The sequence below is a fragment of the Neophocaena asiaeorientalis genome, unplaced genomic scaffold (genome assembly GCF_003031525.2).
Source record: "Neophocaena asiaeorientalis asiaeorientalis breed wild unplaced genomic scaffold, Neophocaena_asiaeorientalis_V1.1 scaffold228, whole genome shotgun sequence".
Classification (NCBI taxonomy): Eukaryota; Metazoa; Chordata; class Mammalia; order Artiodactyla; family Phocoenidae; genus Neophocaena; species Neophocaena asiaeorientalis.
Genome location: NW_020173762.1, coordinates 804,354 through 831,061, shown reverse-complemented (window position 1 = coordinate 831,061; position 26,708 = coordinate 804,354). Strand labels below are relative to the sequence as shown.

General features: G+C 35.3%; 1 protein-coding gene across 3 annotated transcripts in view; it reads left to right on the top strand.

Annotated features, from left to right (window-relative positions):
- Positions 1-26,708, top strand: part of ADGRL3 (adhesion G protein-coupled receptor L3) — a 688,045-nt gene that overhangs the window by 358,630 nt on the left and 302,707 nt on the right. For 2 of the 3 annotated variants that reach the window (XM_024751340.1, XM_024751338.1), the window contains exons 5-6: positions 12,559-12,573; positions 14,738-15,538. In XM_024751340.1, coding sequence (XP_024607108.1) covers positions 12,559-12,573; positions 14,738-15,538 — 816 coding nt within the window. The remainder of the gene's footprint in view (positions 1-12,558; positions 12,574-14,737; positions 15,539-26,708) is intronic. The other variant, XM_024751339.1, reaches the window with a different exon arrangement.

Genomic DNA, 26,708 nt, shown 5'->3' with positions numbered 1-26,708 from the left:
GCAGCAGCAGCCTTAGTGTCTCATGACTGTCTCTGGGGTCCGCGCTTTAGCCGCGGCTCGCTCCCGTCTCTGGAGCTCGTTTAAGCAGCGCTCTGAATCCCTTCTCCTCGTGCACCAGGAAACAATGAGGGAAGAAAAAGTCTCTTGCCTCTTCGGCAGGTCCAGACTTTGCCCCGGACTCCCTCCCGTCTAGCCGTGGTGCACTAGCCCCCTGCAGGCTGTGTTCACGCCGCCAACCCCAGTCCTCTCCCTGCGCTCTGACAGAAGCCCGAGCCTCAGCTCCCAGCCCCGCCCGCACCAGCAGGTGAGCAGACAAGCCTCTTGGGCTGGTGAGTGCTGGTCAGCACCGATCCTCTGTGCGGGAATCTCTCAGCTTTTCCCTCCTCGCTCCTGTGGCTGCGCTCTCCTCCGCGGCTCTGAAGCTTCCCCCCTCCGCCACCCGCAGTCTCCGCCCGCGAAGGGGCTTCCTAGTGTGTAGAAACCTTTCCTCCTTCACAGCTCCCTCCCACTGGTGCAGGTCCCGTCCCTATCCTTTTGTCTCTGTTTATACTTTATTCTTTTGCCCTACCCAGGTACGTGGGGAGTTTCTTGCCTTTGGGGAGGTCTCAGGTCTTATGCCAGCATTCAGTAGGTGTTCTGTGGGAGTTGTTCCACGTGTAGATGTATTTCTGGTGTATCTGTGCGGAGGAAGGTGATCTCCACATCTTACTCTTCCGCCATCTTCCCCTCATTCCACCATCTTCCCCTCGTCCCGCCATTTTCCCCTCGTCCCGCTCAGCATTAAATTTCTCAATCTTATTTAAGACAGTAAATCTTATAATAAGACAGTTAAAAAAAAGAAAAAGAAAAAAAATACAGTTGGATATTCTCATAGGAAGATGAGGTGAAAATATGTAGCAGCGGTTCAAAAGCTTAAGCAGTGGCAACCTAAATTTGGCTGCACATTAGAATCATCTGAAGCACTTTTTCTATATGATATTTTTGGTGTATATTTTCTACTAATGAATTCTGAGATTAATTTTGTTTATAGTTCCAAAAATCATATTTATATTATTATCTATGCTATTACTGAATACAAAATATTTTCTGCTCTTTGGCTAGTGAATCTAGTTCAGGTTGGTTGGGATATTTGGAAGAGTTCTACAAAGTACCCTAGTACGTAGTAGGTCCTCAGATTCCTAAGCTATTCTTCAAAATGTTGTTTTCTTTTTTTCCTTACTGAATGTCACTGTGGGTTTTGTTGTCCCTTTCTCTTGCACCAAGTGATGATAAAAATTTTCAGTTCCAAGAATAATTCACAAGATCTTAAGAGCTCTGGTGAAGACTGAAAGAATAATGTTTAGTCAAAAGTAAAGTAACTTGACTTCTTTCAGCTTCTGGTTTTTCTCATCAATAAAATTAGGATAGCCATTTCTGCCCTCACAATGCGTAAAGTTGTTAAGTGTCTCAAAATATTCACATTACTTAATAATTTGTTTTTAATACTATTAAAACCATAATTCAGGGCTTCTCTGGTGCCGCAGTGGTTGAGAGTCCGCCTGCCGATGCAGGGAACAGGGGTTCGTGTCCCAGTCTGGGAAGATCCCACATGTCGTGGAGCGGCTGGGCCCGTGAGCCATGGCCGCTGAGCCTGCGCGTCTGGAGCCTGTGCTCCGCAGGAGGAGAGGCCACAACAGTGCGAGGCCCACGTACGGCCAAAAAAAAAAAAAAAAAAAAACATAATTAAACTGATTTGGGGCTATTATCTTAATTCTCTGGCTTCATTTTTCTAATTTGTAAAATACTGGCTGGGACTAGATACCTAAAAAGAACTTTCAGCCCTAGAACCCTGGGAACATTAATTATAAGGTATTTACTAACTATCTGGGACTTTATTTAGATTCATTTTGAGTATTTTATTTGTTTAGATATGCAGAGCTGTATCCATAGAACCTAGTAATAGGCATCAGTGAAAACTATATTTCTCAAGAGCAAATGGATAACATTTTCCACAAGAAATTTGATGGTAGTCAAACTGTTATGCTATGTGTTTCTAACTTCAGCTTCTCTTAACAATTCCCCTTTCTCTGCCTTTCACTTCTCTTCTTGTCTTTTTTTTTTTTTTTTGCAGTACGCGGGCCTCTCACTGTTGTGGCCTCTCCCGTTGCAGAGCACAGGTTCCGGACGCGCAGGCTCAGCGTCTATGGCTCACAGGCCTAGCCGCTCCGCGGCATGTGGGATCTTCCCAGACCGGGGCATGAACCCGTGTCCCCTGCGTTGGCAGGCAGACACTCAACCACTGTGCCACCAGAGAAGCCCTCTTGTCTATTTTTAATCTTTTTATACTAGCTCCTTTGAAAGCATTTAAAAGGAACTTACTGGTGGTAAACTGAATACCACTTATTGGTAAACTGAAAATCACCACTTATTATAAGCTTCCCTAAGGCAGAGATCAGTTCCTCCCTTGTAACATATTCATAATAGTACCAGCAAATCCAGTTTCTTTGAGGACTAAAGAAAATGATCTACTGGATGACTATTCACATAGTATATGATCAGTAACTGTTAGGTATTATGATTGTTATTAGTTATCTCTGTATTCACAGCTCTGAGGGCCTTGCACATAAAAAATGCAGTCAGCGGATCTAATATATAAATATGCATATATAGTCTAGTACTCTCTGAGGGGACTCTGCCTTTGTTTTTTATTTAGCAACTCTAAATGCCACATGGTTTTTACATAGTGGTGACAAATCATTATGACAAGGGTACATCTTAGATGAACCAAATGTGTTGTTGACTTTAACTGTTACCAATAATAACTTTGAAAATTACTATTTTCACTAGAAGCTATTACCAATAGATTCACGAAGGAGTCAACTAATAGCACCATTTTCTTTTAAAAGGCTAAATTAACAGTTTGAAAGCTTTTACAGTTACATCAATGGAATGGAAAGTTAATACAAAATAAAAGGCAGTCTCATTTTCTGCAGCATCTATAGATATTGTATTTAAGTGCTTAAATTATAATGGGACTAGTGAAAGCATTTTATAAATTATTGACATTTTCAGTCTACACACTCCAGGATGAAATTCATTAGGAGGTGATAATTTTGGAAACACATTATGTAAAGCCATTGTAATACAAGGTGCTTGAGCGGCACTTTTCTTCACTGATGCATGGGTATCATTTGAAAAACATAATTTAGAAGCTGAGCTGCAGAGATTACCCTTGTCTTTCATTAAATAAAGGATTAGCACTTTGTTTACTGAAAGAGACAGATGTCTGTCAGAATTTTTCATATGTAATATACCAAAAAATTAATTAACTTCAGAGATCTTTTTATTTCTGTTTATTGAAGTGCTTCTGTATTTTCTTGGTGGATGTGAAATGGAAGAAGAGAGAATTTTCTCTGCTTCAGAATAATAATTAACAGGACATGAGGTATTCAGAACTGGTTTGTTTCTGGTGATAAGAAATATCTCGTTTCCTTGGCCAAGAAATGAGGAACCCATTTTTTCTATTATTTTATCTTCTCTGGAGATATGGATTGCATCACCATTCTCAGGCTTGATAGCACTGAAAAGTATGACATTCAGTTCCTTTCTTTGAAAATAACACAGCGCAATTCATCATTGCATGGAGGCGTAAGAAATATTAATTGAGCTCTTTCTGTGTGCTGGGCATTGAAGATGCAGTGATGAATAAGATCAAAACTTGGATTTGAATTCCAGCTCTGCTACTTATTAACAAAAGATCCATGCATCTTTGTGCCTGTTTTGTCATTAGAAAACTTAAGATAATGAGAATATCTACCTCATAAGGTTGTTGTGAGATGATTAAATTAGTATCATATGCAATATGTGGCATGTGGTACATACTTAATTATTGTTAGTTTTTATAATAGACACAGTGCCTGAGCTTAGGGAGTTTCCATTTATGTTATTAATCTCCTCTAAAGTACACTCCTGCTTGGATTTGGTGACAGAAAGGAAACGGAGAGCAAGAATGCAACAAACTGTGTTTCATTGAGTTTACATGTTGTGAGAACCAGTGTATGATATTAGACAAATGATAGGACTCTGCCACCTACTAGTGTTGACCTGGGTCAAATCCTTTTGAGTTTCAGTTGACTTGTCTCTGATATGGTAGTAACTAGCACCATATCACAGTGTTGTTTAAAGAATTAAAGCAAGTGATTCATATGAAAACATTTCGTTTACTTAGTACTATACTGATATAAAATATTACTGTGAACTTTTGGTTATCCACTTATAGATGATTTTGTTTGTAGATAATGCACTGGCAAATTTTCATCAAAGACTGATTTGCTTATTACTTACTTAGTTTGCCTTTCTGCCATCTCCTTAACTGCCCAGCTGGCCTGTGATAAGTGTACCCAAATGTATTTTCATAGTCTAAGCCAAATGTAACCAAGAAAATAATTCTATTCAAAATACTACTACATGGTCTTCCCTGGTGGCACAGTGGTTGGGGGTCCACCTACTGATGCAGGGGACGCGGGTTCGTGTCCCGGTCCGGGAGGGTCCCACGTGCCGCGGAGCGGCTGGGCCCATGAGCCATGGCCGCTGAGCCTGCGCATCCGGAGCGCAACGGGAGAGGCCACAGCGGTGAGAGGCCTGCGTACCGCAAAAACAAAAACAAAAACAAAACTAGTACATTTCAATGATGAAAATCTTTGTTTATAAATTATTTAATATTTCATTACTATCCTATGCTACTCATAAGTATCTTTTTATTTATATATTACGGAGATCCAGAGGCATCATTGTATTCTAACATTCTACTCATTTGGAACCTTTAAATCATAGATAGAAAATGTGTTGTATGACTTGCAGTTTAAAAGAAAAGAAATTTTAAGCTACATTAGAATTAGAGACAATTTCATAGTTCTTAGTTATAGCAATTTAGTTCTAACAATTCTTGGCGTGCAACAATTTTATTTCTCTGTAATTTGCAATACAACTTAAAAAAAACTTGGCAATGCATGCATATGCTCTCTCATCTATACCTTTTCTAATTAAGGAACACAATTCAAAAGTATTGCATATGGTACAAATATGGACAGAACTAATATAGAACTAATAACATCTTATTTTTCTAAACAATAACATGACTATATCTATTTTATGAACTGTTGGGGAATGAAGGGAAAATTTACTCTTCTTTTTTTTCCCTGTTTCTTCCTTTTATACAGAATACAATTACGCTTAGTCTGAATTTGTCACTTACTCTAACCACAGGATACAGCTTGAGATGTTAAGGAGGACAAAGGACAACAAGGAAATCACTTTAAGGAAATACATAAATATATTTATGGAGGTTGAATGGACAATGAAAATAGTTTGGGGGTTAAAAGTGAAGAGAGAAAAGGAGAGAAACTAGTTCCAAGGAAATTTGGACATGAACAATGACAGCTATAATGTGGAATTCAGGATATTGGACCAGGCTAAAGACAAGAGGTCCTAAAGAAGACCTAGCAGAGTTGTCATCATACAATTCATTTATTTATGATCTCATAACAGAGAGGAGTAAAGGGAGTATGTCACAGGCTGTTTTATAACAACAAATTTTTCTTGCCAATATAACCCTCGGAACCATTCATATACTTTTTCCTCTTTGCCTTTTTTTTTGCTCTGGTTTTACATATAATGAGTTGAAGAAACAAACTGCTTATAAATTTTATTTTCCTCCCCATGCATTAAAATATTGAAAGACATCATGCAGATATGCATTGCACGTATGAGTCTATATAACAAGTTCAGATTCTCTTTTGCCACGTTTTTCTTTTTACTACATGCTTAAAATATTGAGAAGCAGAATTAATCACCTCTGTGGATTTTGTATTAATTCAATAGCTGTTCATCAAGTATGTATTATGTGCCAGGCATTGTGAACTTGTGAAGGATACTGTGGTAAGCATGTTTTCTGTATGCAGGCAATTTGTTTGCATGTTTTTTGTTTATTTTTTCAGGTGAGGGAAGCTTCTAGAATCAGAATTAGATGATAGGCAATGACTGGCCAATCCTAAATGTTACTAAGCTTTTCAGTGACAAATCATGTTTGCCTTGCCAGTTTTTGTTATGGGAATTTGATTTGTGTGTACTTACTTCAACTAAAATTATAGGATATTTTACTTTAGTCTTGAAACTAGCAAATAAATGATGAATGGGCTACAGCCAGTCACGACATAGGCAAGACCATAATAATTTTCTCCGAAGTACAACTGCCTAATAAATCTTAATTTTGAGTCACCTGCAGTACCAGAGGCATGCTTTACTTATGCTACAGTTCCTGCCAATTTCTTCACGTTAGACCAGGACCAGAGAATTAAAAGTTAAATTTTACCTAATGACAATTTAGAAAAAAAGAGGTAAAAGTTGTTGGAAAAATAAAAATGTCCATTGAATTGTAAAATAGTATTTATAGACTATAATAAATAACTTATCAATACTTTTTACCATATATGCCATCTTCCTCATTAAATATTTGTTGGAGAGAGAAGTACTAATCACCAAGAAGCTAGGGCAATTGCAATCTAAGTTGAAGAATTTTATGTGGAATAAGACTAAAGTTGTGTGAGTGTACATTTTATGTTGTAGAATATAAATACCTTCATATATAATTCAAAGGATATATATTTAGAGCTATTTCAAGGAATGAAATTAGTTCTAGAAATCCCTGTATAGGCTAGTGCTTGAAAAATGTCAACTTTAGTGTAAGATTCCATTCCGAACTTCCAACTTCATTGTAAAATGGGCCTCAAGTCCAAACTTTTGAGACTATTGATTAAAAAATTTTTGCACTTTTGAAATCACATTTAATTCATTATTTTAATGGGCATTAGTATAATCTTTTATGTTACCTTTTTTAACAGTTGGCTTTTGATTAAATAATTTTTTAACATCTTTACTGGAGTATAATTTAATTGCTTTACAATGGTGTGTTAGTTTCTGCTTTATAACAAAGTGAATCAGTTATACATATACATATATCCCCATATCTCTACCCTCTTGTGTTTCCCTCCCTCCCCCCCTCTCTATCCCACCCCTCCAGGTGGTCACAAAGCACCGAGCTGATCTCCTGGTGCTGTGCAGCTGCTTACCACTAGCTATCTATTTTACATTTGGTAGTGTACATATATCCATAACACTCTCTCACTTCGTCCCAGTGAGACGAAGTCCCACTTCCCCCTCCCCGTGTCCGCAAGTCCATTCTCTACATCTGCATCTTTATTCCTGTCCTGCCCGTAGGTTCTTCAGAACCTTTTTTTTTAGTTCCATATATATGTGTTAGCATATGGTATTTGTTCTTCTCTTTCTCACTTACTTCACTCTGTATGATAGAATCTAGGTCCATCCACCTCACTACAAATAACTCAATTTCGTTTCTTTTATGGCTGAGTAATATTCCATTGTATGTATGTGCCTAACCTTCATTATCCATTCATTTGTTGATGGACACATAGGTTGCTTCCATGTCCTGGTATTGTAAATAGAGCTTCAATGAACATTGTGGTACATGACTCATTTTGAATGATGGTTTTCTCAGGGTATATGCCCAGTAGTGGGATTGCTGGGTCGTATGGTAGTTCTATTTTTAGTTTTCTCAGGAACCTCCATACTGTTCTCCATAGTGGCTGTATCAATTTACATTCCAACCAACAGTGCAAGAGGGTTCCCTTTTCTCCACACCCTCTCCAGCATTTATTGTTTGTAGATTTTTTGATGATGGCCATTCTGACCAGTGTGAGGTGATATCTTATTGTAGTTTTGATTTGCATTTCTCTAATGATTAGTGATGTTAAGCATTCTTTCATGTGTTTGTTGGCAATCTGTATATCTTCTTTGGAGAAATGTCTATTTAGGTCTGCTGCCCATTTTTGGATTGGGTTGTTTGTTTTTTTGATATTGAGCTGCATGAGCTGCTTGTAGATTTTGGAGATTAATCCTTTATCAGTTGCTTCATTTGCAAATATTTTCTCCCATTTTGAGGGTTGTCTTTTCGTTTTGTTTATGGTTTCCTTTGCTGTGCATAAGATTTTAAGTTTCATTAGGTCCCATTGTTTTTTGTTTTTGTTTCCATTTCTCTAGGTTTGTATATTCTTGCCTCCTTTATCAAAGATAAGGTGACCATATGTGCATGGGTTTAACTCTGGGCTTTCTATTCTGTTCAATTAATCTATATTTTTATTTTTGTGCCAGTACCATACTGACTTGATTACTGTAGCTTTGTAGTTTAGTCTGAAGTCAGGGAGCCTGAGTCCTCCAGCTCTCTTTTGCTTTCTCAAGATTGCTTTGTCTATTCAGGGTGATTTATGTTTCCATACAAATTGTGCAATTTTTTGTTCTAATTCTGAGAAAAATGCCAGTGGTAGTTTGATAGAGATTGCATTGAATCTGTAGGTTGCTTTAAGTAGTATAGTCATTTTCACAATGTTAATTCTTCCAATCCAAGAACATAGTAAATCTCTCCATCTATTTGTATCATCTTTAATTTCTTTCATCAGTGTCTTATAGATTTCTACATACAGGTTATTGTCTCCTTAGGTAAGTTTATTGCTAGGTATTTTATTCTTTTTGTTGCAATGGTAAATAGGAGTGTTTTCTTAATTTCACTTTCAGATTTTTCATCATTAGTGTTTAGGAATGCAAGAGATTTCTGTGCATTAATTTTGTATCTTGCTACTTTAGCAAAGTCATTGATTAGCTCTAGTAGTTTTCTGGTAGCATCTTTAGGATTCTCTATGTATAGTATCATGTCATCTGCAAACAATGACAGCTTTACTTCTTTTCCGTTTTGGATTTATTTCTTTCTCTTCTCTGATTGCTGTGGCTAAAACTTCCAAAACTATGTTGAATAATAGTGGTGAGAGTGGGCAACCCTGGTTTGTTCCTGATCTTAGAGGAAATGGTTTCAGTTTTTCACCATTGAGGACGATGTTGGCTGTGGGTTTGCCATATATGGCCTTTATTTTGTTGAGGTAAGTTCCCTCTAAGTCTAGGATATTTGCATCTATGTTCATCAGTGATATTGACCTGTAGTTTTCTTTCTTTGTGACATCTCTCTCTGGTTTTGGTATCAGGGTGATGGTGACCTCTTAGAATGAATTTGGGAGTGTTCCTTCCTTTGCTATATTTTGAAAGAGTTTGAGAAGGATAGCTGTTAGCTCTTCTCTAAATATTTGATAGAATTCACCTGTGAAGCCATCTGCTCCTGGGGTTTTGTCTGTTGGAAGATTTTTAATTACAGTTTCTATTTTAGTGCTTGTGATTTGTCTGTTCATATTTTCTGTTACTTCCTGGTTCAGTCTCAGAAGGTTGTGCATTTCTAAGAATGTGTCCATTTCTTCCAGGTTGTCCATTTTATTGGCATAGAGTTGCTTGTAGTAATCTCTCATGATCCTTTGTATTTCTGCAGTGTCAGTTGTTATTCTTTTTCATTTCTAACTCTATTGATTTGAGTCTTCTCCCTTTTTTTCTTGATGAGTCTGGCTAATGGTTTATCAATTTTGTTTACCTTCTCAAAGAACCAGCTTTTAGTTTTATTGATCTTTCCTATCATTTCCTTCATTTCTTTTTTATTTATTTCTGATCTGATCTCTATGATGTTTGTCCTTCTGCTAGCTGCTAACTTTTTTTTTTTTTGGTTCTCTAATTTCTTTAAGTGTAACGTTTGATTGTTTATTTGAGATGTTTCTTGTTTCTTTTTTTTTTTTTTTTTTTTTTTTTTTTTTTTTTTTTCTTGTTTCTTGAGTTAGGATTTTATTGCTGTAAACTTCCCTCTCAGACCTGCTTTTGCTACATCCCATAGGTTTTGGGTCGTTGTGTTTTCACTGTCATTTGTTTCTAGGTATATTTTGATTTCCTCTTTGATTTCTTCAGTGATCTCTGGGTTATTAAGTAGTGAATTGCTTAGCCTCCATGTGTTTATATTTTTTACAGATTTTTTTTCCTATAATTGATATCTAGTCTCATAATGTTGTGGTCAGAAAAGATACTTGATACGATTTCAATTTTATTAAATTTACCAAGGCTTGATATGTTACCCAAGATATGATCTATCCTGGAGAATGTTCCATGAGCACTTGCGAAGAAAGTGTATTGGTTGCTTTTGGATGGAATGTCATATAAATATCAATTAAGTCCATCTTGTTTAATGTATCATTAAAAGCTTGTGTTTCCTATTTATTTTCATTTTGGATGATCTGTCCATTGGTGAAAGCGGGGTTTTAAAGTCCCCTACTATGATTGTGTTACTGTTGATTTCCCCTTTTATAGCTGTTAATATTTGCCTTATGTACTGGGGTGCTCCTATGTTGGGAACATAAATATTTACTATTTTTATATCTTCTTCTTGGATTGATCCCTTGATCATTATGGAGTGTCCTTCTTTGTCTCTTCTAATAGTCTTTATTTTAAAGTCTACTTGTCTGATATGAGGATTGCTACTCCAGCTTTCTTTTGATTTTCTTTTGCATGTAATATCTTTTTCCATCTCCTCACTTTCAGTCTGTCTGTGTCCCTAGGTCTGAACTGGGTCTCTTGTAGTCAGCATATGTATGGGTCTTGTTTTATATCCATTCAGCCAGTCTGTGTCTTTTAGTTGGAGCATTTAATCCATTTATACTTAAGGTAATTATCTATATGTATGTTCCTATTACCATTTTCTTGTTTTGGATTTGTTATTGTAGGTCTTTGCCTTCTCTTGTGTTTCCTGCCTAGAGAAGTTCCTTTAGCATTTGTTGTAAAGTTGGTTTGCTGGTGCTGAATTGTCTTAGCTTTTGCTTTGTAAAGGTTTTAGTTTCTTCGTCGAATGTGAATGAGATCTTGCTGGGTAGAGTAATCTTGGTTGTAGGTTTTTCCCTTTCATCACTCTAAATATGTCCTGTGATCTCCAAGTCTTCTTCTTCTGCCATCTTGAAGCTCTTCTGATTAAATAATTTTTAAGGTGCTTAGTTATGGTTCTTCTAGTTGTCAGTCTGAACTCAGGTTTGTTAGTAATCTAGCCATAGCATGAAGTGCATCTCTTAGGTAAAGCTTTTAACTGACCTATAATGAGGCATACAGTCCAGTGAACAGTACAGTTACTTGATAAAGATCCATAATTGAGGATGATGATAAATTTTAACAGTATAAGTATCATAGAGTTCTTAAGAGTCCTAGAAATATTGCTAAAAATAAGATTTGTAAATTAATGAGATAAGGAATCTTAAAAAGAGAACCCCATTTACAACTTCCTAAGCATAACTTTTCATATATTCCATTTTTGTCTTCTAACACGTGTGATACTGAGCTTTCAAAAAAAGTCAGTGGAGAGAAATGAGTGTGATTTTGCCAGCAATTGAAGACATGAGCTTAGGTCAATGCACAAAAATCTCACCTAAAAGTAACCATCCAAAATGATATTTCTCCCTTGTTTTAAAAATTTCCTGTAGTTTTATTTATTGTGCATAGTAGCTCAATTTATCCCTTCCACTGAAATTATCTTAGATTTGTATCACTTGAAATCTGTGATTTTTTTTCAAAGTTTGTATTATGAACCCATTCTTTCCTGACTCTTTTTTCCCATTGATTCTTTTTTTTTTTTCTTGTTGTGGTCTAGGCAAATTGTCTCCAATGAGACAAATGTTTATAAGATAAAGAATATGCTGCTTGATGAGTTTCATGAATATGTTATAATTTCCCTGAATTTTCCCTGACTTGTATTAGTCAATATCTTAAAATAATAATGGAATCTAATTTGAAAGATACATAACCATAACGTGTTTGAGGATACCAATTTATTCTTTTAAGAGTTTGTTGAAAGGCTCTCTTAGGAATTTCAGAAAAGCCCAGGGCAGGTGGCTTATTATTTATATCAACCTTCAGATACAGATTTTTCTGAAAGACGGTATTTTTCCACAATAATATAAAATATTGTTGAGTGTGAGGACTAGAACTTTCTTCAATAAAGATTCTAAATATGTTTATTCAGAATGAGATCATTCCCTGTTAATGTGTCACCCCATGAAGTACATTTCTCATAATACTGACAACATATAGAAAATATTAGGCCTTAGGAAATGAATTACAGAGTAGTTTCTTCTGAAGACATCAATTTTTGAGATGGGTAAAAAGCAAGACTATTATGTTAAATAGTGATATAAATATAATATTTAATAAATGAGACTATCCCAGCTATCTGAAAGCTTTCTATGTATAGTTACCAACCTGTCTTTCACATGGAAAATATTTGTGTTATTATTATGAATATTGTATTCCCTATGTCTATAATTTGGAATGGTATGTTTATTCAGTCTTAGCTTGATTAACTTTTGCCTTATTTTTTCCAAGTTTGTACTGTATTTTTAAGCTTATAATGTGATTGTTTCTTAAAAATAATTTTATAGAGGAATGGGTTTTTTTAAAAAACATAATGTTCAATAAAGCAAGTATGAGTGAAATAAATAATTTACTTTCAGTTTGGAAGAGGTGAATAAAAAGTGCTTGGCCAATATCGTACCATTAATCTATTCTCTTTTCTCCTCTCTCTCTTTACTTCTCTCTCTCCAATAGAAGTGGAACAAAAAGGTAATTAAATACCTTTCATAAATTATATACTATTTATAGGCTAAGTTATTTAACAGTTTAACATCTAGTTAAAATAATTTTGTTATTAATTCTTATCTATTTTATGAAAATTTATTTACTACTTCTGCTGCTCAACTTCACTTTAGTCTGTTGTACTGACCAGTGCTGGTTTGATTTTTTTAATCCTAAAACAGTTTAATAGTGTAAAATTTTCAACCGTGCATTCTATTCCTCTTTATTTAAGCAGTTAGAAAAACAGTAGATGGTTTTGGATAGTAACTGCTTTAGATTTGTTTTTATTTCTATACTAGATAATTTTCCATAGCTCTGGTGTGGTTCCCCTGTTCCTTTAATTTTTAACTATTAGGGGAAAAGGGGAGGTGGTTTTCTAAAATACCTTAAAATAAATTGCTTTAGTAACCAAGGGCTGATTATTAACTAGCATAAAGTTTATATACAATTTTGACAATAATACCTACCCATCGTTTATAATTATAGACATCATATTAGAATCCTGAGAAATTCTTCTAATAATCAATTTTATTATCGAGTATAATTTGATGATGGCCCTCTATCCTTGCTATGGAAGATTTTGATAGTTAACTTTTCCCCTAAACTTTTCATTTTTCCAAAATTAAAACTTTGGGCATTTTAATAAGGTACTTTCCTTTTTAATAATCTGTAAACCCTAGCTGAGTTTCATCTTAGATTATTTTCCATTGGATGTAGGTTTATAGTTGTTGTTAAAGAGCTAATCACTAATACCAAGAGAATAATACTTTAATCATTAAAATATGGGTCAACATCCAAATTTCTTGTGATTTCCTAATTTCTCCTCCCAATACACTTCTAATCATTTCAAACATAACAGTGGACTGCATGATTATTTTTCAATGTGTTTTCTCTGCAAAAATATTGGAGCACTGTTTCCCATAGCAGGTTCAGCAGAACATTACACCCCATCAGGCTCTGTAGAAAGGGTTCCATGATCAAATTAGTTTGTGAAATTTGCTCACCCTCCCCACTTCCATCTTGGAGATTCACTAATGTACCTCAGCTATTAGAGTCCTGGTATTATGTTTCATATGATATTTCTTAAACACAGATGGCTAGGGATCCCTGTTTTTTTTCTGTGTAATATGTGGCTAAACCACTTAAAACAGGTGCTTCAATGACCTCCCTTTGGGAAACATTGCTTTTTAGCCGCTTCATTACAGATGAATTGGCCAAGTTTTTTTTTTTTTTTTTTTTTTTTTTTTTTTACCACCACTCATATGATGTGCTACTGAATCATACTAAAAATCAACTGAATCAGATAATTCCTGCCCATTTTCAGTCTGAAGTATGAGCAGCAAAATATTTTAGCAAGTAATCTTGTTTTTTAATGTTCTTCTCATGTAACAGTAAAAGGTACATGTTTTTAAGTTCCAATACTACTGTATTTAACAGGACATTTTTAACTGATTAAAATCTAGATCTTGGGTTCTTCTCTGTAACCTTTCACCTTTTCTTCTTTCCTTATTCCTTCTTTCCTTTCTTTTTCTTCCTTTCTCTTTTTCCTTCCAGTATCCATCCATCACTCATTTTTAATTGTGTGGGTTGCATGCTCTGTGTGTGCTATAGCAGCTTTAAGAGCTTTTTACCTAGAAGGCTCAGTGGCCTGTATTACAGGGCTTTTCTTTTCCCTTATTATTATATTTTAATTACTATTATATTTCCATATGCTTCTTAATAAGTATAGAATAGTTAATAGCATCAGAATGAAAACAATTTCTTTAAAAATTCCAATTAAGATATATAAAACCATCACATATAAAAATTTATATTTGTTATATGTCTATAGAATACATAGACATAAGTCACAATTATATATATAGCATATCCAAAATTATTGTAAGACACTTGCAAAGGTAAAGAGCAAAGGAAAGCACAGCCACTCTTTAAAAGGCCAAAGTTTTTCAGCAAATGAAATCAAAATGATTATGAACAAATGTCAAAATTAATGTGGACGACTACTTTATGTTCTCAGAAGAATACAGCAAAATAATTAAGTGGTGGTGGGTATTTCTTGTTAGAGTTGAATTCCATTTGGTGAAAAATAAGAATATATGACAAAATATTAAAATTAATACATTTATTATTTTGACTCTTTCCCTTCCAACAGTCTTTCTTTGTCCTGGACTACTAAAAGGAGTATACCAGAGTGAACATTTGTTTGAGTCCGACCACCAATCTGGGGCATGGTGCAAAGACCCTCTGCAGGCTTCTGACAAGATTTATTATATGCCCTGGACCCCCTACAGAACTGATACCCTGACTGAGTACTCGTCCAAGGATGACTTCATTGCTGGAAGGCCAACTACAACCTACAAGCTCCCTCACAGGGTGGATGGCACAGGATTTGTAGTGTATGACGGAGCTTTGTTCTTCAATAAAGAGCGCACCAGGAACATAGTAAAGTTTGATTTGCGGACTAGGATAAAGAGTGGAGAGGCTATCATAGCAAATGCCAATTACCATGATACCTCCCCTTACCGTTGGGGAGGCAAATCTGACATAGACCTGGCAGTGGATGAGAATGGGCTATGGGTAATCTATGCAACAGAACAAAACAATGGTAAAATTGTCATTAGTCAGTTGAACCCTTACACCCTGCGGATTGAAGGGACATGGGATACTGCATATGATAAAAGGTCAGCTTCCAACGCATTTATGATATGTGGGATTCTATATGTGGTCAAATCTGTATATGAGGATGATGACAATGAGGCCACAGGGAATAAGATTGACTACATTTACAACACCGACCAAAGTAAGGATAGTTTGGTGGATGTACCCTTTCCCAATTCATACCAGTACATAGCAGCTGTGGATTACAATCCCAGGGACAACCTTCTTTATGTATGGAATAACTATCACGTCGTGAAATATTCTTTGGATTTTGGACCTCTGGATAGTAGATCAGGTAAGTTTGACTTTTGATGGTACTTTAAGGGGCAATATTTACAACTTGCTCTTAGTAAGTTGATTGTATATTTTGATTAGACATCCTTTTGTGGTCTTCTGGCCTGTGTATTGAAAGTTATTCATTGTCTTTTTAGCTAAAAAATTGTTGCTGTTAATCACTTTCAACTTTAAAAAAATATAGGCATAAGAAACTGACTCTTCCTCCTCCGTGCAGCTAGTCTCCAACCTTCAGCCCTTATTTGAAGGGCATTTTCATTATCAGCTAGTTAGTTCTTTGTGTAGTGAAGTACACAAAACCTTTGCAAAAATAGAATGCCATCCCATCTAATTAATTGTGACATGCCCTGCAAAGTGCTCTCCACTTGGAAAATGTCAAAGGGCTGGCTTGATATAATTCTTCAGGAGGCCTGCACTAATATATTCAACTCACTAAGAGCATCATATATGACCACCCCTACTGGGAATATTGTCGGTTTGACTGTACATATGTCTGAGTGTATCTAATTAATACATACAGAAAAATGTTCATAACTGATACAGACAAAAAAATAGATCTCAATTTTATAAGAAACAGCAGTGCAAAACTCAGCTTTGAAAAAAATGAGATAAGCTTTAATTCCCATTCTTTAAAATTGTATTTTTCCTCTCTAGGACATACTGTTTACTTTTAATATTATTTAAAGACAGTCATAAATTGCTTTATCTTTTACATTTCTATTTGCACAAATGAGCAGAATTATCTTTGTCTAGAAGTTAAATTATTTTAACTAGCAATAATATTGTTCCTCCTGATAAAGTATAATGGAAAAGTAAGATATAGGTGTCCGAATTTTGATAGTAACGTAGAAATTCATAGTTTAATTTTTTTCTTCTAGTGCTTACATGTTAATATTTCTTATTTTCTGCATTGCTTTTACTAGCATGTCATTCTGCTTACTAACTTACTTCACTATATACATATCTTCTTATACAATTAGATTCTAAGTGCCATAGAGCCAGTAATCTTGCCTTACCCATCTTTTTATTATTTTTCATCTGACCATTATTTCTGCCTTCTTAGACACTAGTGTCATATATGGCATATAGAAAATAAAGGCTCAATAATTCTTTGTTGAATGAATGAATGGATGAATGAATGAATGCCTTTCCACTTCTCACTGTGATAGAATGTCAAATTGGGTGGCATTTTCTCTAATCCCTGTAAGAGTGACGGCAATTCTTTCCATGGCCAGCAATGCTGATATTATGTTGAATTGCTTTGTGTGGAAGGAGAAGCCTAATATACAGCAAAAGCAACTTCTCCTTACTAAGTTCTCAAAAATCTCGTAGACCTGGCTAACCTCTGTACAGGTAAGGTTTCTCAATCCAACACATCCTTCAATTAAAAACCTAAGCAAATCATCTGGAATATTCTGGGAAGACAGTTCTTTCAGATCTGTGATGTTCTTAAACCAAAATTCATATTTTGGCAGTGAAAACTCTTGATGAGTGGTTCTTAGCCTTTTTTGACTTTTAATTGTAACTGGAGTAATTTCTAATTGCCTCCAAAGAAATAATATATAATAACTCACCATCTTTTAATGTTTGTGAATAAGGAGCAGTAATGTATATTCATTTTATTTATTGGAAAGATCATGCATTATTTTTTTAGAATAATAGATAGGTTAAAATTAATTAACATTCCAGGTTTTGATTTGATGGACTGAAGCAAATTCTTAGCTTAGTGTTTATAAATTATCCTTAAAGAAAAAGATGATACCATAGCCTCATGTATTTAGAGACTTGCCAAAAAATATTTCTAACGTACATTAACAAAATTATGTGTGTATCCATATATATGATGTCATTGTAATTGTGGACATAGGAAAATTATACCACTCATTTAATTTTGTTTGTTTGATTATGGGAGTTAAATTATCAGCCATCTTGCCCACTTGTACTAGTGCTCCTATTTGTTAAAAGCATGTTTTTAAAGTGACAAACACTGAGAAATGATAAAGTTCAGCTTCTGAAACAAATTCCTAACTTAAGCCAGGAGATTCAGTTTTCACTCTTTTTAAATGACAGTGAAGCTCTCTTATGTTTTGCAAAGAGTGAGATTTCAGCTGTATTAAATTTGTATATATAATCACAAGAAAAATTATCAATTTTCATGCATGAATGCTCAAATTAAAAAGCTAGTACTTTGGTGTGGACTTAACAGTTTAGAGGTAGAAAGAATAAGTGTAGAATAATAATAAGTGTGCATTTTATGCATGAATATGAGAATTTCAGTTAGCATTAATGGAGGCTGTTCACCTTATTCTACACAGTTTCAACTGAGTGTTTTTCTTTAGTATAAATTACATTGACATTTTTCAAAGAAATTTCCTTTAATGAATTCTTATTACGGATCTTCTTATGTGTCTATGTATGGAAACCAACTATAGTATAAATACGTTAGGGTCAAAAAGACTAATTCTGACTAATTCTAAGTCCATAGATCTACAGTATATTTTCTGTTGCCATCTGTTGGAAGCAAGCTGAGTATTTTTGCCCTGATTTCAAGTGAGCTCTAATCATTGAAAAGTCACACTTTTGAAGTTTTTATGTAATGGGGTATCTGTGTTTTACTTCTACTGAATATTACTATTCTGTAAATTAAAAGATCTGGGTGTTGGAAGTTGAGACAAATATGTTCTCTGAGATGGATAAAAATCCTCAGGTGAAGCATCCATGGAGGTGGCATACTGCTTCTGAACATGGATCTGGGAGCCTGAAGGACTTGTGTTTTAATTCTGCCTCAGGTGCTTGTTTGACTATAGGCAGGCTACTGAGCCTCTTGGTCTTAGTTTCCTCAACTATAAAATGGAAAAAAAAATAATACCTATCTCGGAAGATTATTGTTATGATATATGTAATAGGCATAGCAAGATTAACATAAAATCTACATGCCAACCCTACAAGGACCATTATTATCCATATCATCTGATAGAGGGGCTTAAGGCACTACAGCTCATATAATTTATTTAAAAATTACTCAGCTATTAAAATTCAGCCCAACTTGAGATTCATGCTCCCTTCCATGACACTAGTAGTGGAAAGTATGCCTACTGAAGCTATGTTCTGGATGCATTCACTTGACAGAAGTGATCTCAGTATCCCCATGTGTCAGACACTCTGCAGATGCAAATCTAATTTGTAGTTCTCATGATTAGATAATTACCATAGATCTGCACTCCAAACAATTGCCTCTATTTTTCAACGGTGAAATCATACTGTGTCAAGATTTGTTGAATAATTTAAGAAAGAAATAAATGAATTTTATATATATATATATATGAAACCTTCTTTTTCAGCATATTATGGGATGGGAGTATTAGTCCTAACATTTGTTTTATTAAGATTACATGTATGCTTCTCAGGTAGTCCTCTTCACAGTTTACCATGCAATCCTATGATCTAGAAGTGTTATGTCACCCCATTTATTCCCCACACACCACCCATACCTACTTCTTCTCTTCACTCAGATTGTAGCGATACTTGGTAACCTAAAGGAAGTTAGGTCTGTTAAAAAGTGCCAAAGCACTTTAACACCTAATGCACTTTCTTCCAGAAGAAGTAATTAGAGAAATTAGTCAGTATTTACAATGAGAAAGAAAGTGAACAACTGTTCAATGAATTTTATTTTCGGAACCTATTCTCAAAATTTTCGGTTAATGAATTACAGGAATTTTTTCAACTTAGAGAAAATAGAAAGTGTATTCAAGTGAATAAGTGTGTTCCTTTGAAAATACATTTTGTGTGCAGAACAGGTGATTGATTTGGTTTTGGACACCAGTATCAGAAATGCCTGTAAGCATTAGCACCTGAGGATGAAGTAAATATGAAAGTGCTATTTTTTTTTTTCTGAGCAGAGAACTAGCAAATCTAGAATTTTTCTTAAATGTACTTTTATTTATTTTTTTTTTTTGCGGTGCGCGGGCCTCTCACTGCTGTGGCCTCTCCCGTTGCAGAGCACAGGCTCCAGATGCACAGGCTCAGCGGCCATGGCTCACGGGCCCAGACGCTCCGTGGCATGTGGGATCTTCCCAGACCGGGGCACGAACCCGTGTCCCCTGCATCGGCAGGCGGACTCTCAACCACTGCGCCACCAGGGAAGCCCTCAAATGTACTTTTAACTGAGCCTTTTTCCTGTCCTATAAAATACGATAAAACTATACATTCATCATTGCCTCCAATTGGCTATCTTTTGTAAGATACACATTAAAAACCTCCAAACAATACTTAGCTATTTCACAAGTTATTTGAGTGATTCTCATGTCAGCATCATAATTCTAAAATTCTACCTGATGTCCTGATATATCCGGTGTGAGAGAATTAAATAGTTGCTTTACTTGCCTTTAGTTAACTGGTGTTGAATGACTTTCACTCTTGAGTTCTTTCTGCTAAAGCACCTTGTGCTGAGTTCATTATTCATTGATAAAATAGGAGATGTGAGGTATTTTCTTTGACTCTTCCATTTTGTTTCTAAAGTGTCCACTGAATAATCCAAACATTCCTTGTCAAATATACAAATATTTTCCACTATTTCCTACTGAAAGAAGAAGAAGTAGGCTCAGGTTGATAATAAGAATAGACTAGACAGAAAAGCCCAGAGCCAAAATTTTTCTGAATTCAGTGTGTCTAACAGATCTAAAAATCTGTTGGTTGAGGTTTAGTGAAACACATCAAGCAGTCAGTATGAACCACAAATGATAAGGACATGTAGCTACTGTCTAGTGCCTATTCTTCTGCTTCCCAAATACAATCCACATTTTCTTGAAAGCCATTTGAGTTTATGTAAATGTAATCATTCTTGTATATGTTGAAGATAGTAGACTCTAAAACCACAACAAAAAGCCTACACATAACAGTTTAACAATGCAGATAAGGTGAACCTTCTGTCCTTATAATATGCTGATTAAGTGCATCTGTGTCTCCAGTAAAAGCTGTGGCTATGTAGTGATGAATAAGAACTTTAAACACACATGACACCTCGTTAAAATGTAATTTTCACATCATATATCTGAGCCCTTTACTTTGACAGCTGAGTAATGTGAGTGCTGGGCAGAGAATCTTGAACATTTCGAAACTATCACGTGTTTAATAAGTAGCTGAATCTGCTTCCTGAACGATTTAGTTAAATACGTTGCACCCTAGTCACAAAATAGAGCCTGAAAGTAGTGGGATTTTAAATCAAACTTGTCCTCAGTGTATGGGTTAGCATTGCTTCACAGTTCCACTTGAGATGCCACATTGTCTGTAAAGTTTAGTTTACATCTATCTCAGTAGCTGAGTGAACTTTACAGAAAGAAAAAATAGCTACTTGTTGCTAATTTCATCCAGGTCTGTATTTTTATGCATCATCTGTTTGCCTGTCTGCAGAGGAGCCCCCTCTTTTTCTCTCCAATGCTTCTTCATTGCCTGTAGTGACAGCTGCTGCCTGAAGGGCATTGCTGCTGGTGATGTTTCAGGGAGCACAGCCAAAACTTGCAAAATTTGCAATAGCTATTCCATTGCCACTTAACATCAGCTGAATTCTCTTATGTTTGTTTTTACATGTCTTGTATTTTTCTTCTTCATAATTGAAGACTAAACCTTTCCTAGAACAACACCTTCTGCTTTTCAGGCTCTGAATATCAACATCGCAGTCCTGTACAAAGCACAGCTAGCTGGACCTGGCTTTGTACAGCTGAGCCCAGTGTTAGCCATTCATCCCACATCTAGGTGACCCTCCTAATAAAGGAGACAAGCTGCAAGCTTCACAAATGTTACTAACTTATTAATTTTTTTTCCTACAGAGTGATGTCCCTGATAATGTATAATTATTAGGACAATAATCATGATTATTTCTACATGTAGCTCACATTCGTAAAAGATGACTTGTGAATAAGCTTCCCACTCACACCAGCTGTCTTTGCTGTAGCCATTTCACTGCTCATTAGCACATCCACCAGAGGGCAGGCAGGTGGAACTGAAATAGTTGGCTGCTCATTATTAGCCCACCTTGTCAGGGTTGGCAATAGTGATTATCATGGGATTTCTGGTTATCGAGGGGTTCCACTTTAGAATACTCTGCTTCTATCCATATTGACATAAATAACTGAGAATTAACTTTATTATATAGCAAAGTCTGACATTTGCTTTATTTCTCTGTTGTTTTTTTAAAAATTTTAGACAATGAACAAATACCTTAGAATAGGGTTGCCAAGCAAAAATATGAATTTAAGCAGAAGAGTATTTCCCTCTTAATAACTACTTTCCACCACAGAGCTAAATTCTCAGATAATAATGATTAATGACCAAAAATTTAAGATACCTAAATTACAGGTATAATTTACCATGTTGTATAATTTTATGGGATGAGACATGTCAGATTTCCCTGATAACAAATGGATAATATTTTTTTTGTTTGCTTAATAAGAATTTGCCTGTTTCTCTTCATTCCCTTCAGTAGTACAAATTCATAGCCAAACTCTATGCATCCACTTACCCCAATGAAAATACAAATTAAAATTATCTAGGACTTTCTCTTTGAAGTGTCAGGTGACTGAAATATTTTAGCCTTAAAATCTGGATTTTTAAAACTAATGTTAGAAAAAACAATTCTACCAAAAATATACAAATGCAAGTGAAGTTAGGTATTTGTTGATTTCATAACTTAGAATTATCTCTTATGCTAATTTTTTGTGGGTTTTTTTTTTTTTTTTTGCGGTACGCGGGCCTTTCACTGTTGTGGTCTCTCCCGTTGCGGAGCACAGGCTCCGGACGCGCAGGCTCAGCGGCCATGGCTCACGGGCCCAGCCGCTCCGCGGCACGTGGGATCTTCTCGGACCGGGGCACGAACCCGTGTCCCCTGCATCGGCAGGTGGACTCTCAACCACTGTGCCACCAGGGAAGCCCTCTTATGCTAATTTTTTAAATAAGAAATGTTTTTGAAGAAACTTGCTTTTGAGAGAAAATGTCACTTAAAAACACTTTGTTCAATAAAAATATAAAATCATAAACTTTTTAAATTAGTGAAAACAAAATTTCAAAATTTATGATAATTTTGCTGTATAGTATACATATTTACACATTAAACAAAAAAAAAGAGACTTTTATATTTTATAGAGAAGCCCACTGAGAGAAATCTGAGACAAACAATGATAATAGTCAGGAAGGGGGTTCTGAAAATTCATTCTTTATTTTGATACAGAAAAATAAATCCTTCAACCTGTTTGTGGAGAAGAAGCTTGAAAGTGGAATTGGAAATCTTAAGATAAGGTCAAAGGTGAAAAGTGAAATTCAGGCACAAAATCAAACCTGCTGCAGAAAGCAGAAGCAGGGAGCCAGACTGGGCTTAAGTCAGAAGTCCAATGATTGATTGATAGGTCTTTCTTCCTCTCTTTCTCTCTTCTTTCTCCCTTCCTTACTTCCTTTCATTACTCAAGAAATTTGGCTTTAGGTAGCTGAGGCCAATCACTGTGCTGTACTCTGTGGTTACAACTGTGAACAGGGCAGGCATTGGCCCTGCCCTCATCGAGTTTACAGAATAGTGAAGACAAATAAGTCATTTGGCTGAAGACTGAGAGAGAGCAGTCTCCACTGCTTTGCTGTGTACTCCCCTCCCCCCATCCCCGGCCAAGACCTGCTCTAGTAAAGTAGAGGTCCAGTGATCTTGTCAGGAGGATGGTGTAGGATGTAGGAGCTACAGGTGTTTCTGGAGAGGACTTTGGAGAACTGAAGAGATGGTTCCAGATCACTTCCGTTTTCACACACACACACACACACACACACACACACACACACACACACACACAAAGCACCTGACATCCCCTCCAAATTGTACTGGGTTTCACACTGCCTTAACGCTTAAAAAAAATGCTATGAAGTAAAGATGTGGAAAATAAGACTCAGAAATGTAAAATCATCTGTCCAGGGAAACCCAGTTGATAAACGTAGATGTGGGTTTCAAAGAAGCCCAGGTTTGTTTGACCAAGTCATGAAGCTGAAACAGTTTATATTTACAAGGGAAAGAATTATAATACACACAAACATACAATAGAACATGATATAATGGTGTATAGATTTGATGTGGGGTGTGTGTGTGTGTTTGTTCCTGTTCCTAGAAATGCTTGAAGAAACAGATTGAATTATTGGAGGGTTAGAAGACTTAGAAACTTTTGTGGAAATTCTGAGCAATTTAAAAGACCATATGCTAACAGATGTGTATGGAATCTAAAAAAAAAAAAAATAGGTTGAATAACCTAGGGGCAGGACAGGAATAAAGATGCAGATGTAGAGCATGGATTTGAGGACACGGAGAGGGGGAAGGGTAAGCTGAGACAAAGTGAGAGAGTGGCATGGACATATATACACTACTAAATGTAAGATTGATAGCTAATGGGAAGAAGCGCGTAGCACAGGGAGATCAGCTCCGTGCTTTGTGACCACCTAGACGGGTGGGATAGGAAGGGAGGGAGGGAGAAGCAAGAGGGAGGGGATATGGGGATTTATGTATATGTATAACTGATTCACCTTGTTATACAGCAGAAACCAATACACCATTGTAAAGCAATTATACTCCAATAAAGATGTTAAAAAAAATAAAAGACTTTAGAGCTTTGGGGACTGGCTCTTTGTTAGATTTATTTCTACTTATTTCAATTTTCTTAATCCAGATGTTTTGCTAGCAATACTATTATGGTTACTCTCCATGAGCAAGATTAGAAAAATAGGGAAAAAGTAAAATGAAGAAGGAGAAGAAAGGAGTTAGTGAGGCAAAGAACGAGGGAAATAAATTTTTTTTCCTAAAAATAAATGGACAAGAAATGAATGAGTTCCCTTTCTTCAAAGGGAAGGTGATGAAAGAGCATGCATTTAAAAATGTTATTTTCCAAGATTGATTTAAGAAATAACCTCAAGTGGTTAAAGATAAAATTAAAGACAAAATATGGAATATTTATACCTTGCTGGCTGAAATATAAATTGTTGTTAACCACTTTTGAGAGAAACTTGGCAATATTTAGTAGAGCCCATGTCTACATGATTGGCATATCTTATATACTAGCAAATCCACTTCTAGGTTTGCTCACTGGAGAAACTTTCTTACATGTGTGCATAGAGAGCAAGCTTTGTGTGTGGTTGCCCAAGTGACTAATAAGCAGCTGGAATAGGAGACATGAATGGGACATCTATCTTCGCTGGCACAGAGATATTAAAAGCCCTGGTCAGTGTTGAAGGTAGAAGGAAGCATTATGTGATCAGTTATTCCTTAGAAAGAAATGTACTAAGTTAAGTACTGGTACCATGAAATGATAAGTAAGAAAAGATCTTATACTGAAATTTACTCTTTCTAGTAATATCATTCCATTTGGTCTCAAGCTGGCTGTAATAACTTAAAGAAGCCAGGATTACAATTTGCCAAAGTACCAACAACCTTTAACTCCTGTAACTCTTTCTCAGAAATCATTACATTGTTAGTAAAAGAAGCTCTCTCTTGTCAGAAAAGGAAAATTTCACTCTGAAATTTTAATTGAGTGTGACATAATAGTAGCTATTATGTGTTTCAGCCACTGTGCACATTAAACAATTCTTGAGAATTTAATTGCTTTAAAAGTATTTTTATACCTCCTTCACTGAATTTTCCCCCTGAGTATGAATAGATTCATATACTCTGGATTCCTATAACAGCTTTTGGTGTAACAATACTTTTTAAGCTTTCAGGAACATGGCAAAGTACTTCAGGGGATGAACAGGACTACTGAGTTAGCTGATCATGTTCCAAAGTTAAGAATTTATAATGCCATGACACAGGTTCAAGTGCCCAGTTTCTGTAAGCATGGAAAACCTAAAATTTTCTAAACCAAATAGTGAACTAGAAGACATATATGAATTAAGATGGAGGTTTTAGTTCTCTGAGTTATACGGCTGAAAAAGATGTTAATCTTAAGAGATACGTGCCATGAAAGTATTGAATTTCAGGACAAAATATCACATAAGGAATATAAAAAATAATTATCTAGTGGAGTTGAATTGTATATTGGGGTTAGAGCCTAAAATCATCTATTAAAGTAAAAATTAAATATAGTCAAACTTATTTTTGAAACTCCTTTAGTAGTTTATAAAATATAATGAGTTTTTAAAAATATATCCGTATAGAGTACAGATAGCATTATATATTACTGTGCAATGTATATAGTGCATAATAAAAGGTACCTTTACAGAGTATAATTTTATAATATTTTAATTACATAAAAGAACTACATGAATTCATTTAAATTGAAGGTAATATCTGTGATACAATTACTCTGTATTAAAAAAAAAAAAGAGTTCCATAGTTATTTCTGTGTAAATTCTTTCCGTGAGAGCTTTTTTCCCTAAGTAACACATGTATTCTTCTTGAATATATTGATTTCTACTTTCCCATTAAACTTATATACAATTATTAGATCACTTATTAAGTGCTTCAGCAGTACAACTAACAAAGTCATGTGACTTAAGAATATTTAATGATATCAGAAATATTCATTATGTATTGCTAATTTTTCTTAGAAAGCAGGTTTACATGATTTGGAATTCAGGTCATTATACATTTTTCTACTATTTATGTTTGAAAAAATTTTTTTAAGTTTTTAAAAAATGATTTATGTAGAATAGGCCTATTCATTATACCTAGTACATTTTTTTAACAAGCTGAGGATCCAGAGTTTTAATGATAGTTAATTTCTTAATGGTTCAGATTTGAGCTTTTCTGAGTTTTCCCAAATTACTTTAGTGAATATGTTAAGTCTCTGAAATATTTTAAATAAATTTCTGAAAATTAAGCTAATATTCCACATGACTAGAGTGACAATAATCTATTTAGAATTCTATGATGGAATGTAAAAAGGCCTTCTAGCTGTGTTCAGGACAATTACCCAACTACCTAATTCCCACCCCCTTGTGACTAGGACACACAAATAAGAAATTGCCATAGTCTTACTGAGAGAATGAAACTGTAAGAGAGGAGCCTTACTCCATTTCTAGCTTTTTTTTCTTTGCTAAGGAAGAAAATTTGTAGTTCTTAAAAGTATTGGGCATTCCTAGAAACTTTGCTTCTACCCCTTGACTACAGAGTCATTATATTATTTGGTTTAGTGGTATTTTCTGTCAATTTTGACTTT